The 17,278-nt window shown below is 30.9% G+C and overlaps 1 protein-coding gene across 4 annotated transcripts in view; it reads left to right on the top strand.

Annotated features, from left to right (window-relative positions):
* The window catches only part of agap1 (ArfGAP with GTPase domain, ankyrin repeat and PH domain 1), a 354,815-nt gene that overhangs the window by 203,478 nt on the left and 134,059 nt on the right, over positions 1–17,278 (top strand). For all 4 annotated transcript variants that reach the window (XM_056459714.1, XM_056459715.1, XM_056459713.1 and 1 more), the window contains one exon: positions 2,245–2,379. In XM_056459714.1, coding sequence (XP_056315689.1) covers positions 2,245–2,379 — 135 coding nt within the window. The remainder of the gene's footprint in view (positions 1–2,244; positions 2,380–17,278) is intronic.

Raw genomic sequence — 17,278 nt, 5'->3', positions numbered from 1 at the left:
AAACATATACAGTTGAAGTCAGAATTATTAGCCCCCCTTTGAATATATATATATTTTTTTTAAATATTTCCTAAGGGTGTTTAACAGAGCAAGGAAATTTTCACAGTATGTCTGATAATATTTTTTCTTCTGGAGAAAGTCTTATTTGTTAGACTATTTGAATAAAAGCAGTTTTAAATTGTTTAAACACCATTTTAAGGTCAGAATTATTAACCCATTTAAGCTATATTTTTTGGATAGTCTACAGAACAAACCATCATTATACAGGGTGGGTCATTTATATGGATACACCTTAATAAAATGGGAATGGTTGGTGATATTATCTTCCCGTTTGTGGCACATTAAGAAATGTGTGGGAAATCATGAAAGAATAAAGTTACGTTAAAACAAAGCACACCATTGTTTTTCTTGTGAAATTTCCAAAAAGTTTGATGTGTCACATGACCCTCTTCCTATTGAAAAAACAAAAGTTGGATCCAAGATGGCCGACTTCCAAATAGCCACCATGGTCACCACCCATCTTGAAAAGTTTGCCCCCTCACATATACTAATGTGCAACAAACAGGACGTTAATATCACCAACCATTCCCATTTTATAAAGGCGATCCATATAAATGGCCCACCCTGTAAAATAACTTGCCTAATTACCAAAACCTGCCTAGTTAACCTATTTAACCTTGTTAAGCCTTGAAATGTCACTTTAAGCTGTATAGAAGCTTCTTGAAAAATATCTAGTCAAATATTATTAACTGTCTTCATGGCAAAGATAAAATAAATCGGTTATTAGAAATGAGTTTTTAAAACTATTATGTTTACAAATGTGTTGAAAAAAATCTGCTCTCGGTTTAACAGGGGAAAAAAATAAACAGGGGGTTAATAACTCAGGGGGGCTAATAACTCTGACTTCAACTGTACTTTTGGATTGTCTTGCTTTTATTATCAGACAATAATTTTATCTTGAGAGAATTTAAGGGAAAAATTTATAAAGTATTTTTTTAATGTGAATCCTTCACTTACAATTTTTTACTAAGAGTAAACCTTAAACTCTTTTAGATTTGTATCATATGTATTATTTATTGCTGTACAGTAGCAATACATTTATTGCTAATACGTTGTTATTATTATTATTAGTATTATTTTTGTTGTTGTTGTTATTGTTATTAATATTATTATTGTAAAAATGTGATGTTTATAAAATGTTGTAAATTTGATCTGGTTTTGCCATGAAATAGCCAGAGAAGCTGATATGGCAGTAAATTTATCTCTTTCTCTTCAAACATTTGACTTATGGTTGTTTTTGAAAGTGTCTTGATTCTTACCAAGATGTTGCTTAAAAACTTTTATGAAATATATTAATATAGATTAAAACAACAGTGATTGATTTTAAGATGTAATTTGTAAAATGCAATTCCTGTGATGGCAATTCTAAATTTCCAGCAGCTAGCACAGTGAATGATAGTTATGTGGAACCTTTGATACCTTTTAATACAAGTCACTGATACATGTTTTGATAATCCAGTGTATTGGAATGAACAACATGCATTTAAAATATGTTTTATTACGCTAACAAAAATATTACTTATTTTTAAATCTTTAAAGTCTTACTGAACCTCTAGCTTTTTAAGGTCAAACTTGTAACCAAAAAAAAAAACAAAAACTTTACACTACTTGTGTTTTCTTTATATAAACACTAGGGGGAGCCATACTCAAATCAATGAAAGATTTCAGCATTCATTTTGCATTAGAACAACATGAATGATGTTAACTTGTTAGTTTTTACAAGTTTATATATATTGAACAAAAACTAATTAAGCTGCCCCTAAACAAAAGTAAGATTTGTGTCGTTTCACTCATTTTAAATAAGTACGCTGTTTGAACAAACAGCAAATGTAAATGTTTGACTCTACACTGTAAAAAATGCTGGGTTCCCTACAATTCATTGTCCCAACACATATCAATTAAGTTAAATTAAACTTTTTAACAAATTTAAGTGGATTGAATATAAACCAATTAAGTTGTTCCAAAACAAAGTATAAAATTGTGTTTCACCTCATTTCAAATAAGTAGTTTGCATAATAGTTAGCATTATTCGCTATTATTGCATTAGTATTCTCCTATTTCTATTGCTATTGATTGAGATATGATTTTGATGAATTTGAAGCCTCTCACAGTTTGTTTTTTTCTTTTATTATTATAATTTTAGCGTAATTCTAATTGTTTTTGTTTCATCTCAACTCTTGACAGATGCAATCAGTGCAGCTAACCCTCGTGTCATTGATGACACGCGTGCTCGAAAACTGTCCAATGACCTGAAGAGGTGCACATATTATGAGACCTGTGCTACTTACGGCCTCAACGTCGAGCGTGTCTTCCAGGATGGTGAGTTTCTCTACTATGTCTAAAATACTTTATACAGTTGAAGTCAGTTTTTTTTCTTTTTTAATATTTCCCAAATTATGTTTAACAGAACAAGGAATATTTTGCAGTATTTCCTATAATATTTTACTTCTGGTGAAAGTCTCATTTGTTTTATTTATGATAGAATAATTGTATTTTTTTAGCATTTTAGCATTTTTACCATTTAGCATTTTCTTTTTTATTTGTCTACAGAACAAACCATCATTATATAATGACTTGCCCAATTAACCTAATTTGCCTAATTAACCTTTTAAATGTCACTTTTAAGCTGAATACTAGTATCTTGAAAAATATCTAGTCAAATATTATTTACTTTCATCATGGCAAAGATAAAATAAATCAGTTATTAGAGATGAGTTATTAAAGCTGTTATTTTTCTAAATGTAACATTAAACACACTGTAAAACTCCACAGTTAACTTTATCAAATGAAATGAGTGTAGTTAACTCAATATTAATTCTACTCATTTGAAAAGAGTTTTAAACTCACTGTTGAAGGCAATGAGATAATTAAATACCTTATTACTTCAATTTAAATGGAGTAAGTTCATAGTCGTATAGATTAGTTTTTAAACTCAAATGGTTTGTTGCAATCGGTTTGCTCAAACGGTTTGAGTTGCCTTAACTTATTGGGTTTTACAGTACTCGGTTGGTTTGAGTTCTCTTCATTTATCGGGTTTTACTGTGCTCAAATTGCTTCGTTTACTCAAATGGATTAAGTCCACAGTACTCATTAGGATTAGTTTTTGAATCTTAAATGGTTGCAATTGGTTTCCTCAAATGGTTTGAGTTACCTTATCTTATTGGGTTTTACAGTGCAGAAATTGTGGTAAAAGATGGGGGCTAAAAATTCAGGAGGGCTAATAATTCTGACTTTAACTGTGTATATATATGTATATGTGTGTATATATATATATATCTATATTTATATATATATCTATATATATATATATGTATGTATGTATATGTGTATATGTACAGTATATATGTATACAAACTTTCTGCAGAGTTATCACTTGAATGTATAACTATTGAAACAAATCAATCAGTGGTTTGATTAGTGCTTTAAATCCAGTGTTCTTTCTAGAAGTGTCAAATCGTATGGCACCTCCTGTTATATCAGATTCATTGCAGTGCTTGCCGTTAACAGTGCATGCTTGGATAACATCATGTAGGTGACAGTATTAGGAGCAGGAGGCAGAAAGGGCAAGGTGACTTTGCTGTTGAATAGCCGAACCAATCTGGCTTAATCAGCTCTTAATTACTGACTAAATGGCCCATCTCGCCTTGTGCGTCCCTGTGTGGTATAGTATAGAGATATAGCTGTGCTGGAGTTTGCTAGGACACTAAAAAGAAGGTATACGAAGTTTAGTATATAACTGTTTTCAGTTCAGTAGTGTTGCTGATGTGCTCACTAAAATGTAGAAATCAGTGATATCTTAATGTTCCAGGAAAGATGACCTTTGAAATGTGTTCCACTAGGGGGCACAACATGTTAAGAAATGAGGCTTGAATCTGAAGATTTGACTCTCCTTTAGCTCTAAATGTTTTTACTTATTGTATATTTGGAGTTCGGTTTTAACAGACTAGCTGTGCTATTTGTTTATCAGAATGGTAACAAGATGGTTATCTTTATGTTCCTGGCAAATTTTGTGTTGCTGAAACAAGCTTCAGAAGTTTTCAATAATGTTTTGTGTATTATTATCATTATTATTAGTGATAAGAGCTATTATTACGACTCTCTTACTCACACCCCCACTACTTGAATTATCACCATCATTATTATTATTATTTGTTATTATTATCATTATCTCTTGACTTATCTATGTACTTGCTTTATAAACAGTAGGGCTGCATGATATAGTAAAAATTCTGCGATATATAATGCGATATGAATACAATTTCACTAGATGTGTTGAATAATTATTTGGAAAGAATTTATTATTTTAGATAGATTGGGATGATTCTGTACAGGAGTGCATATGCATAAAATATAAGAAACAATCTACAAGCATAGATAAATTCAATAAAAGAAATAATGCAAATTATATAAACAGCGATTTATTGTTTTTTTGATTAGTCGAACTGTATTTAGATATACAGTAATTGAATAATCAAATGTAACTTAATGTTGTATAGTCTTCGTTTTATAAACAATTGAATAGAATTGATCGTTGTTAATTTGTCAAAGTTAATAAAAAACTTACAATTAAAAAAAAGTACAATTTCTTAGCCCTGAATGCTTTTAAAACCCTCACACAGTCACAGGCCTTAAAAAACACTTAATGATCAAATAAATCCAGACTCAAAATTGCGTATGCTCGCGATGTGACTATTGAGAATGTTCACATTGCAATACTGATGCTGAAACAAGATATTGTGCAGCCCTAATATACGGTATTCATACATTTATATGCACCCATTGTGTTTTTTGTATGAATTTTATTACAGTTATTATTTTTCCTTTCTCTTTGCTTGTGTTTTTGTTTTCATTTTTGCTCTATTACTACTGACTGTACTTTTTGTATTAGTTTTATTACAAATATTCCTTTTTTCTTTCTTACCTGTCTCTTTGCTCATGTTGATTTGATATTTTTTCTTCCTTTTTCTTTCTTTTTGTTCTATTGCTACTGACTGTGCTTCATTTATTCTGTTAATCTGTCTATTTGGTTTTGCTCAATAAAATAAATAAATATTTGGAAAGAATTAGATATACCTCTTCTGGGAACTCTTATGGAAAAAAGTATTATGATTTTTTTCTAAAACACCTTAAGGACTAATAGTGTTGTTTAATTTCTGAAGATTTGTAAGGTTTTTTTTCTCTCTTTCTTTACAGTTATGGCCGTGTCTTTTTGTAGGTCATTTATGTCTTGTATGTCACCATTTTCCCATGTTTCCTGCTTTATTTTACGTTTTGCACAGATTATTGTTTTCTAATGGGTTTGTTTGTCTGTTCCTTGTTTTTCTATGTCTGCAAAAACTATAATAAAAAATAGGTCACACTTTACAATAAGGTTCATTAGTTAATGTTAATTAATGCATTTACTAACATGAACAAACAATGGACAATACATTTACTACAGTATTTGTTCATGTTAGTTATCGTTAGTTAATGAAAATACATCTGTTCATGTTAGCTCACGGTGCATTAACTAATGCTTGCAAGCATGGACTTGGATGTTAATAATGCATTAGTAAATGTTCAATTATGATTAATAAATGCTGTACAAGTGTTGTTCATGATTAGTTCATGTTAATAAATTCATTAACTAATGAACCTTATTGTAAAGTTTTACCAAAAATTATTCAAAATAAATAAATAAAATATATTGTGAAAACTACTAGGACTAGAAGGAGATAATGTGGCTATTACAATAATAGAAAATTATAATTATAGAATTTCTTTTATAAAATCTACTAAAAATGCCCAAAGAATAAGTGATTCTTGTAAGCTTCCCAAAAGGTCTTAAAAGATTAATTCTTAATTGAAAGTACCATTTGTGTAACAACAGTAAAGTGTTACTATTGTTACAAATCCGCCAGTTAATACATTTTAAGACTGTCAGTGTTTTTTAATTATTATTTAAGCACCTTGAAAAAAAAGTTAAGTCTTTTTAAATGTTCTGTTCATTTGAGATTAGTTAAAACAACTAGAACAACTGTTTTCATGATTGCTAATGATAATAGCAATATAAAATTAACAAAAGAGACTTTTGATGCAGCACTTCACAGGAAGATTTAATTTATTAACTACATCTGTTAACATGATCTAACAAAAAACTTAAATAAAATTACATTTACAACATATATTAATCATTGTTAATTTACATATTTGATCTTTTTTTACATTAAGGTTGTATGTTAACATTAATTATTGGACTGTGGATTAGCATAAGTATGAACATTTCTATTAACAAAGGTTCATTAAACGGATAATTAACCCAAAAATGAAACTTCTGTCATCATTTGCTCTCCCTTTACCTTTTTCAAACCTTCATGGGTTTCTTTCTTCTGTTCAGCCCGAAAGAAGATATTTTAAGGAAAGCTGAAAACCTGTAAGGATTTATTTTTATAGAATTTGTTTTTCCTATGAAAGGCAACGGATACGGGTTTTCAGCTTTCTTCAAAATATCTTCTTTTGGGTTCAACAGAAGAAAGAAACTCTTAAAGGTTTGGAACAACTTGAGGTTGAGTAAATAATGAGTAAATATTTATTTTGGGTGAACTATCGCTTTAATATTCTGAAAAACGTGTTTATTATACAACATTATACTAATGTTTATAAATGGAATTTCATGATAAAGTGTCACCGAGACTTTTTCAGAAACTTCCTAAAATGCTCCCAGACTTTAAAGATCACTGTTAAATACGCATACACTAGTTAAATATAATACATGCTTCCCACAGGTCAGGGAATTTACTTTTTTTTTTGTCAATGTCATTGAGACACTTTTGTTTTGTCATCAGACACTTTTGTTGTCACTTTCAGTTATCAATGTTTTTATTTAGATTTTATACATACTTTTTTCTCTACCGTATCATGTGTTTTTATTACATTGCTTCACACATTTTGTTTATATTGTTATGGTCAGGCTATTTATCAGCAACATTTTATTCTTTTCCTGCTTGTCAACTGGCAGTCACTTAAGTCAAATGCGGTCCAAGCCAAACATGCCAGGGAATTTCAAGAACTCTGGCTACAAAATGACCACTTCAAACACTACGTGTTAGACTCCGCTGTTTTTTTCTTTTTGAAATGTGAGGTAAATTATTCACGTGTGCTCTCATAAGTGCTGTTAAAATCATGAGGTAATATATTTTAAAAAATCCCTCTATTATCAAAACAAAACAGTGCCTGGTTTTTTTGTTCATTATAGACCAACTTTTTTTGTTGGTGGAAGTCAGGGAATTTGCCATTTGGCTAAGAGTGGGAACCTTAATACGATTAAAGTACAGTTAAACAACCACCAAACACTATATGAAGATATTTATGAACACTTCACTGTGAGTGTTGTTAAAGATTTAATGAGTCTTCATGATTAATGTTATGATGGATTGGTGATTTTTAGGGCCTCTAAAAACAATTGACAGTTCTTTTTTAACTGTAGACCTGAGCAAACACCTGAAGATCAAGAAAAGAAATAGAAATGCAATTCAAAACTTTTAAGGTCCCCAAGAAATCAAAGTTAACAAAGATTTTGTTAGCTCACATTGCTAGTTTTGCGTAAAAAAAATTGATCTGTGCATGTCATTAGGAAAAAAAATTGTGTGCCCTTCTAATCTATTAGTTTAATCTATTCAATTTAATTGAAATCGGAAAATGCACTCCCTGTTTGTTTTCAGTTTGATTCTCAGATTACGTGATTTTGAGCTAATGAGCGTGGCTAATATACTTAACAAAGCTGGTCATTTTTGACAACAATCAGAAATGGTGAGCAGGAGGTGTCTGTTAGGTTGTAATAACTCTTCTAAAACCCTTTCCTGATCTTTCTTAATGAAATGCCTACTTTACTACGTCTATTTAACCTGCGGTAGAAAAAACAAGCCATGCCCACTGTTGTGTCATTTAAAATTACTAGTAACTGAGTCACAATATGAAAAAAAAAATGGTTGCAGCTTCAGGTTTATTGGGACTTCATATTTCACGGAAGCTTCTGAGACTTTTATTTCAATACGGTGATGTACTTCCAACAGCAACAGAATATTAAGTAAGGGGTGGGGCTTTACTTTTCTCCTCATTGCCTCATAGCAAACTAACCTTAAGAGAGGGTATTACCAAAGTCCCTTTAAGGCAAGTCATTTCACTCAGCAGCCATCTTTGAAATGTCTCTAGGGTAGTATGCTTGGGCAATCTGTTTGAATGGGGAACATCAAATTCTCCAAAATTGTTTGCCAAGCTTAAGATTAAATTTCATATTTGCAATCACAAATAAAATTAAACAGCAACTGCCTCTTCAGTTTCAAATCTAAACATCCAAATCACACAAAATCTGCAGAAACTCAGTCTGGTACGAACTCCTCCCCTGGAGTATCGTCAGTCTATAGCCATTGGCTTCTGTACTAGAAGGCGGGCTTTATTCGCCATACGTATATCGATCAATGATTGGCTCCTGTACTAGTAGGCGGAGCCTTATTCCCCATATAGACCGTTACACTTTGCTGGATAAGTTGGCGGTTCATTCCGCTGTGGCGACCCCAGATTAATAAAGAGCTTAGAATCACCAAGAGGCCACACTCAATAGAACGTTCTATTCCAACAGCAGCACCCAGCAACAGCCCCGCGATTCCGCCATTTTGGAGTGAAAGCGATCGTCCGTCCATTGGATCTTATTGAAATATGTAAAAAAAAAATTTTTATATATTGTTTAATATGTAATTTTTCAAAGGGGGTGTACTTATTTATGCTGAGAGCATATATTATAATATTTTAACTCATATTTAATTCAATCTTGTAATTCATTCTGTCTAGCTTTAGTTATCCGGGCTGTTGTTCTATTGGAATTTTCATTCCAAAATGGCCGCCGCATGACACTAGCAGCATCTAGTGGCTGTTTCCAAAATAGCAACAGAGTGTCGCCTCTTGGTGATTCTATGCTCTTTGGTATTACTATGCAGTTGCTATGGAAGCCTTAAGGTTGACGTCAACAGAAGGAAGAAACTCAAAACGCAAAAGCAAATGTAGTAAAATAAACATTATAAATTTAGATTTCAAGTGGACTTTAACAGTTTCCTGGTCCCGGTTTCTCTCTTAGTTGATATTCAGCAAATGTTTGTTTTTTTGACGCCTGTGTAACTCTATGGTGTACAGTTGAAGTAAAAAAGATTAGCCTTCTTGTAAAATTTGTATATTATTTAATATATTTCCAGAGCGCTGTTTGACAGAGACAAAAATTTGTCAATTTTTTTTTTAAACTTAACAGTTTTAAATAACTAATTTCTAATAAGTAATTTTTGTTGATGGAACATAATAATTTATAATTTTTTTATTTTATTGCATAATATTTTTTTATTTTGGAAAATACTAGTATTTAGCTCCAAGTGCAATTAATAGCATTAACTAGCCTAATTAGGTTAAAGATAGGTTAATTAGGCATGTCATTAAACAGCTTTGTTCTGTGACAAATTGAGTGGGTTAATAATAATAACAACCTTAAAATTGTTAAAAACAATTAAGAACTACTTTTATTCAAGCCAAACTAAAAGACATAAGACTTTCTTTAGAAGAAAAAATATTGAAGGAAATACTGTGAAAATGTCTTGTAACGTTCATTAAACGTCACTTGTGAAATATTTAAAAAAATAATAATACAAATTATACAATATTTTGCCATCGACTGTATATGTTTCAATCTGGATGCATTCTCTGACATCTATGCTGTTCATTGTGTGTGTGTAGCAGATGCACACGGCTCTTCAGTGTTCAGCTCTCCATCCAGGAGGGAGATTTACACTCTAAACGCTCCGCTATTATCTGCTTAATTATTACACTGTTGGCTGCAGCCAAGACTGCTGTAATTTAAGTGTGTGTGTGTGTGTGTGTGTGTGTGTGTGTGTGTGTGTGTGTGTGTGTGTGTGTGTGTGTGTGTGTGTGTGTGTGTGTGTGTGTGTGTGTGTGTGTGTGTGTGTAAAAAGAGTGGGTGCAAGTCTGTATGATGGCCAAGCTCATCAGCAGCTCTAAATGAGAGCAAGAAAAGGCTAAATTCCTGATCATTACTGACGCTGTCTCCTCGCATCTCTCATTTCATTATCCTCAATTAATCATGCATTCTAATTATCCACTGTAGTGGAATTTATTGATGAGTAGCAAAATGATTATTTTAATGTTTTGTGTTGCATTGATAGCATAGCAGCTGCCCAGAGGTGTGTTTTGTGTGTGTGTGTGTTTATGTGCGTGTGAATCAGCAACCCATGATGATGAGCTGTTGTTATTACACGTGTGGCCATAATTAAAGAGACTTTTAATCATCGGTCAGTGCAATTTTGCTGGCTCTGTGTGGTTTTGTGATGAAACCAGACAATAACTGTTTATATTTATGTTGATCATCTTAAATGAGACATCTTATAGGATGATCTTGATTTATTATTTAATTATTATATCATAATTAAACAATGTAGAAGGTTGTTATGGGATTTTTTTTCTATTACTTAAATGTATAACAATTTTTAGATTAGTTGTAGTATAATAAACTTTAATATAATATAATATAATATAATATAATATAATATAATATAATATAATATAATATAATATAATATAATATAATATAGCTTTGTTTTATCAAAATGATATAGAACTTTGTATGTAAATATAAAATAAAAAGACAGTCAAATGTATTTATTACTTCTACGAAATATTTGACATTTGACATATTTGACATATTAAACGTGGCAAACAAACCCTATATAAATATATAAATTTTATATATATATATATATATATATATATATATATATATATATATATATATATATATATACCTCAATATACTTTAGTTTGGCTGGAATGAAAGCAGTTTTGATTTAAAAAAAAAATAGATCAATATTATTATAATAATAATAATTTAGATTAGGACTGCACAATTTATTGTTTCTGCATTATTATCGCAATGTGCGAATCTGCAATAGTTGCATTTCAGGAAATCAAGCAAAATCAAGTAAATTTAAACCATTTGAACGCAAAAAGTTATAAAGGTTGCCACTTTAACAAAGATTAATTGTGTTTATTTAAACAATGAAGACTGTAGAAAGTGTTACTGGTTGATGGTCGCGAACTGAAGACCAGGGGGCACTTTTGTTCATTTTTGAAGGGGACTTTTTATCCAAGAGAAAAAATGGCATGTGCACTGCACAGGTTCAGTCCTATCTGTGCACGTGCCTGTTGTGAAATTAAATTCATATCGCAGTAAAACTAAACACTTTAATGTCAGTTTTTTCCAATATAGTGCAGCCCTAATCTAGATCGTCTACAAAACAAACCATTATTATTCAATGACTTTTGCCTAATTGCCCTAACAAAAAAAAAAAATTTTTTAAATTAAATGGCACTTTAAGCTGAATATCTTGCAAAACAAGGAGAAAAATATGATGTACTGTCATCATGGCAAAGACAAAATGAATAATTATTAAAACTATAGGCGCAAGACATTTATGGCGCCATTTTTATATTTTTATGTTTTGCGCCACGTTCTTTATATAGCAAATCCATTTGTGTCACTTTGTGGACTCATGGGTGTGCCCGTTTGAAAAAGAGTTAATTCGAGGAACTGAAATCATTGACCAACTAAAAGCTGGTCTAAAGTCCAGCGCAGAGCGTGTTAGTTATGCACATATGCAGGTCTAAAATGCTTACACATTTTTTAAATACACACAGGATGTACAGCAATACACAAATTACATATGAAATAAAATAAAGGATTAAAATATTACAAAAATTATAATTTTTTACATAAATATAAAAAGCACTACCTCCATGCCTTCATGTTGGGGGCTTTTTTTTTAGTTTATTCATGACAATTTGCATTTGTATAATGTTATTATTATTAGCAGTACTATTTAATATATGCATATTTATATTTGTTTTAATAAAAACAAGTTTAGATTTGTCCACCTGTTGAGTTTTCGAGATGTATGAATCACCATATGGGCCATACGAACAGGATGTGTGTTTAGATATAACTCAGTTTTTTGACCACACTTCATTATTATTGTTCATTTATTAGTTTGCTGGAAATTAGAACTGAATTAAATAGTTTTGAAACAAATCTTTGCGCTTTACAAACCAAATTAAATATGTAGGCGAATGGATGTCTTCAGTGGAGTGCGCACCACACCGTTTCCTTATCCACGAAAGTAAAGGAGTAGAGTAAAAGTAAAGAGAAAGTAAAGAGGCTGAATGGAGGAGGCTCATTCTTTATCATCATGCTGCAGATGATCTGTTTAACTGTTTTCTCGCTACTGAAGCGTTCAGTTTTTCCACTTACAAAGTTACCATGTAAATAGGAAATACGCCATGGCACAACACAACTAACTCTTAAAGGGAATGTGAGATGATACTCTGATTGGTTTAATGCACGTTATGCTCAAAACGCATTCATAACTCATTAAGAGAATAAGCACAACCTTATTAGACCATACACCGAGCGCAAAGCATATTTTTCGGTTTTTAAAATAGCAAAAGTGGATTCAGACACGCCCTTAATGCTTTTGCGCCATGCTCTTTAGACTTTGCTCCTAGATCGTTAAAATAGAGCCCCTTAAGTTTGAGAAAGTATTGAAAAAAATACCTCCATTAAGCAAAATATGTGAAATATTTTTAATAGAATGCACATGTAATGGTATAATAAAGTTATTTTATCAATGTTTTTGATAGAACATTTATTTATTTATTTATTGTATTTAAAAAATATTTGTATTTATTGTATGTAAAAATACTATGATAAGGATATCGCAATACACTTGTATGTAAGAATGATACAAATACAAAGTAATTTTTTCTTGAAGCAGTTCTGCTTTGTTAGTTTTCTCGATTGATTCGAGAGATTCAGCAGAGAATTAATGAAAGTGCAGTTTATCAGAAAAATAGATTTTTTTTTAAAGCATCATGCCCATTGATTTGCACTGCAGTTTTATGCATGTTTGATCACCCTGGGTTACTTTCTGTCACAATCAATTACTACTCTCTCAAATTCATAATTCCTAATGGGACAAAAGTCTATATATACAAGTTTGCTCATGTTTAAGAGCAGTGCCCTGGCTCCTCATGGCCTTTTGCCTCTAATAAATGATAATTGTCTTTGGTTGAGCATGCAGTAATATAATGAGCTGAATTGCCATAAATCAAGTAATGCAGGCGAGCGAGTTTGCATCGCTTTCCCAGACTCATCGAGATGGCAACACGCAAATAACAAGAACATTAACCATTAAAAATAATTGGTGCAGTAGTTATCTGCAATAGATTTATGTAACAAAGTGTTTACGAGATGGCCAGTGGACAAATAAAGTAAGGCAATTTATTCGGTCGGGGTCAGATGAGGGTTTAACACAGTCGTTCTGCGTGGGTTTACTTGTGTTTTTATGTTTACTAGAAACATTTGTTCTTTTCCATTACATTTAGTGTCAATTATGGAAGTAAATTATATTGAACTGTAAATAATTTGTGCATTAGTTTATGTATTTATTTTTGTTTATTTATTTATATTTTTAAGTAATTCATTAATTAATTTATTTTAAATAAATCATTAATTATCATTATTGTGTTACTTGTATTTTTATGTCTACTAGCAACATTTTGTTCTTTCCCATTACATTTAGTGTGAATATAGGAGGAAATTAATACAATTGTGAATTAATTGTATATATAATTTGTTTATTTAGTTGATCCCATGTCTCTGCATGTGTTTACTTGTGTTTTATGTTTACTCTCCACATTTTTTCCCATTTACATTATAATTTGTGAATTAATTTATTTGATCAAATTATTATTTTATATATTTATTACTTGGATTTTTTTATTTTTATTTATAATTATTATTTTTAAAGTGGTTTACGACGGTATATGCCATATCTCTGCATGTGTTTACTGTGTGTTTTATGTGTACTGTCCACATTTTTTCCAGATTACATTTATAATTTAATGTATGAATAAATGTATGTATGTTTTTGTTTTTATTACTTCTTTATATATTTTAAATTATTTATTTATTTGATTATTTATTTTATTTAACTATTTATTTACTTTATTAAGTTAATTATATTTATTTGTATTATTATTTGAATTTTTTAAGTGGTTTACAACAGTAGATCCCATGTCTCTGCATGTGTTTACTTGTGTTTTTTTTTTTGTTTACATTTAGTGTGAATTATGCGAGTAAATTACATTGAACTACAAACAATTTGTGAATTGATCTATGTATTTATTATTTATTTATTAATTGTATTTATTTTTTTCATTTGTTTAATTGTTTTTTTATTTTTTAAGTGGGAACAATGACAAATCAAATATTAAAAAAGTAATTCACAAATTGCTATTAGCTGATCACTAATAACATCCCAATTAAATTTCAAAACCATAATAAAACATTACTATACTGTAATAGAGAAATTAATCTGGAGGGGAAAAAAGCAGTTAACTTAAAAAACAAATGAACAATCTTTGAACACAAATTTGCTTGTGATACTAATGTCACGTTAAAATACCAAATGCAACACTATTTTTAATGACGTAAAAAAACTCACTCAGTTTTCACAATGGATTGTTTATAGTACAACATTATTATTAGAATTAAATCGTTTTCCCAAAATGTATTCACTAGTTTACGGCTCACATATACTGTAGATGCGTGTGTGTGTGTGTGTGTGTATGTCTATGCCTGCAGAGTGTGTGTATGTGTTTGTCAGTGGTTCTTGTGTGGAGGTGAGGGGTCCTGACAGCTCCCCAGCCTGCGTCCATCAGCGTGCTAATTTAATTATCCTAATTACCCCCCTCCCCATCCTTTTCCCTCGCGCTGGCTGGCTTGTCACAATGTCAGAGTGAGGATGTAGAGCTTTGTTAGCGTTCGTTAACAGCTAACGAGATCTGCTCTGCACTTCCTCTCTCTTTTTCTATCTCTCTGTTTATATATCGGTCTCTTCCATAGGCTTGTTGGCTTGACCGTCACTTTGTTTTTGAATGTAATATATATTTGATAATATGGTTATATATATATATATATGGATTTACCCTGTAAAAAAACTGCTGGGTTTCACACAATTGATTTGTGTTGGCACAACATGAAGGAATTAAGTTAACTTATTAGTTTTTACAAATTTAAGTGCATTGAACTTAAAACGTTTAAGTTGTCCCCAAGTTGTCTCAAAGTCTGCATGCATTGGATACTGTTTACCATGGTACACTAAGATTTATAACTAATTTTAAATCCCTTACTCATCGTTGTGTGCTGTATACTACCGTAGGTTGGTCTACTTTGTCCATTCGTAGGCTTAAGCATTGGCATATCCTTGTTTACTAATCTTTACTGGGTTTACTCCCATCATATCTACAGAATTACATTTGTAAAAAGCTTGTTCTTAACTATGGCCTTCGGTCACAGGATTTTTATGTACTGTCTGTTCCTAAAGTGCAGACTGAGATGGGAAAAAAGGTTTTTAAGCACGCAGCAGCTTTTGCATGGAATAATCTGCAAACACAGTTGCAGTTCAAAGAATTGATATTACTAAATGCTTTTAAAAAGACTATAAAAGATTTATAAGTTGAAACACAGGTTTGTAGATGTTTTGAATAGTTTGTCAGTGTGATTCATGCTAACTGTTCTTTGTTTTTTGTTTGTTGTCTGTTAGACCCATGTGACATGTATACTGCCGAATCTTGGCCAGTACGCTCTTGTAAAAGAGATTTTTAATCTCAATGTGTCTTTCCTGGTAAAATAAAGGTTATAATAATAATAATAATAATAATAATAATAATAATAATAAACCTAAAAAATTTTGTTGATTCAGCTCATTTTAAATAAATAGTTTGACCAAGCAACAAATGTTATTTTTTATGTGGGATTGGAGTTGATGATGTTGTAGTTACGCTTTGTAATATTTATCACTCAAAATGAAAAGAATTAGTGTGTCTGCATAATTGCAAGTTAAATCATGAATGTACAATAACAAATGGATGAACTGTAAAGTTACGATTGCGTAATTAATTTTATGATTGCAATTAGTAAGCAACTTTTGATGTAAATGTAAAATTTATTATTTGATGTAAAATAGATATTTTCCCTCAACTTGATAATCTCCATCTTTACGACACTATATCTGCAAACATAAGAGTGACTTAATGTTTTGTGAATTGTTTTTTGTGTCCTAATTTGCTCTTATATAATTTGAAAACCCTGAAAAAGACAAATGTTTAACACTACACTGAAATTTTTTTTACAGTGTCTGTATTTCGTGATTCAAAGCATTTTTCGTTTATTTATGTTTGTTAATTGCATTATTGGGCCTTGATTTCTGCTCTGTAGACTTTTGATTTAAAATTTAACTCTACAGTTTACCTAAACTTAACTCTAAAGTGACTTTTATTGACATTTAAGTTTGAAATAACGTCATGGATAAGAAATAATAGCAGAAGTGGGCAAACTCTGTCCTGGAGGGCCGATGTCCTGCACAGTTTAGCTCCAACACTAATCAAACACACCTGAACATGCTAATCAGTGTCTTCAAGATTACTAGAAATCTATAAGCAGGTGTGTGTGATTAGAGTTGGAGCTAAACTGTGCAGGACACCGGCCCTCCAGGACCGAGTTTGTTCACCCCTGATATAGAGAGAAATAAGTCTGTAATGTAACAGAAAATGTATTGGAGTTTTGTAGCGTAATACACAACACTAATCACTTTAAACTACTAAAAATGTTAATAAAAGTAACTTTTTTTAAGTTTTCAAACTTTTCAAGGTCAAAAGTTATTGGGAGAAAGATCAAAGTCTCATAATGCAATTCAAAAGCTGAAATAAAGGAGAGGAAAAAATTCGAAAAACTGCTAATTTACGCATACTTTTTACAGTGTAGCTCAAGTTGATATCTATAATAATGTATTAAAAAGTGATTGATTCTACTTGGCTCACCTGGTAGTCCATGTTACTGTTATCCAATATTGTCCAATATTCTGTAAACAGTTATGGCTACACAGAGAAAACATGTTATGCAGAAACTGCGATTATGACAAAAAAGACAGAATTGCTGAAGCTGCAAATTAAATCTCTTACATCATTTTAGCACTTTATTGGTGAGAACATTTGCATGTATGCATAATTTAGTCAGTACGCACAAAAACAACTAACCCAGAAAAATTGTCTGAGACTTTTTGTCTTGTTT

The sequence above is a fragment of the Danio aesculapii genome, chromosome 6 (assembly GCF_903798145.1).
Source record: "Danio aesculapii chromosome 6, fDanAes4.1, whole genome shotgun sequence".
Taxonomy (NCBI): domain Eukaryota; kingdom Metazoa; phylum Chordata; class Actinopteri; order Cypriniformes; family Danionidae; genus Danio; species Danio aesculapii.
Note: the sequence above shows the minus strand (reverse complement) of the source record. Positions and strands in the feature narration are given on the sequence as shown.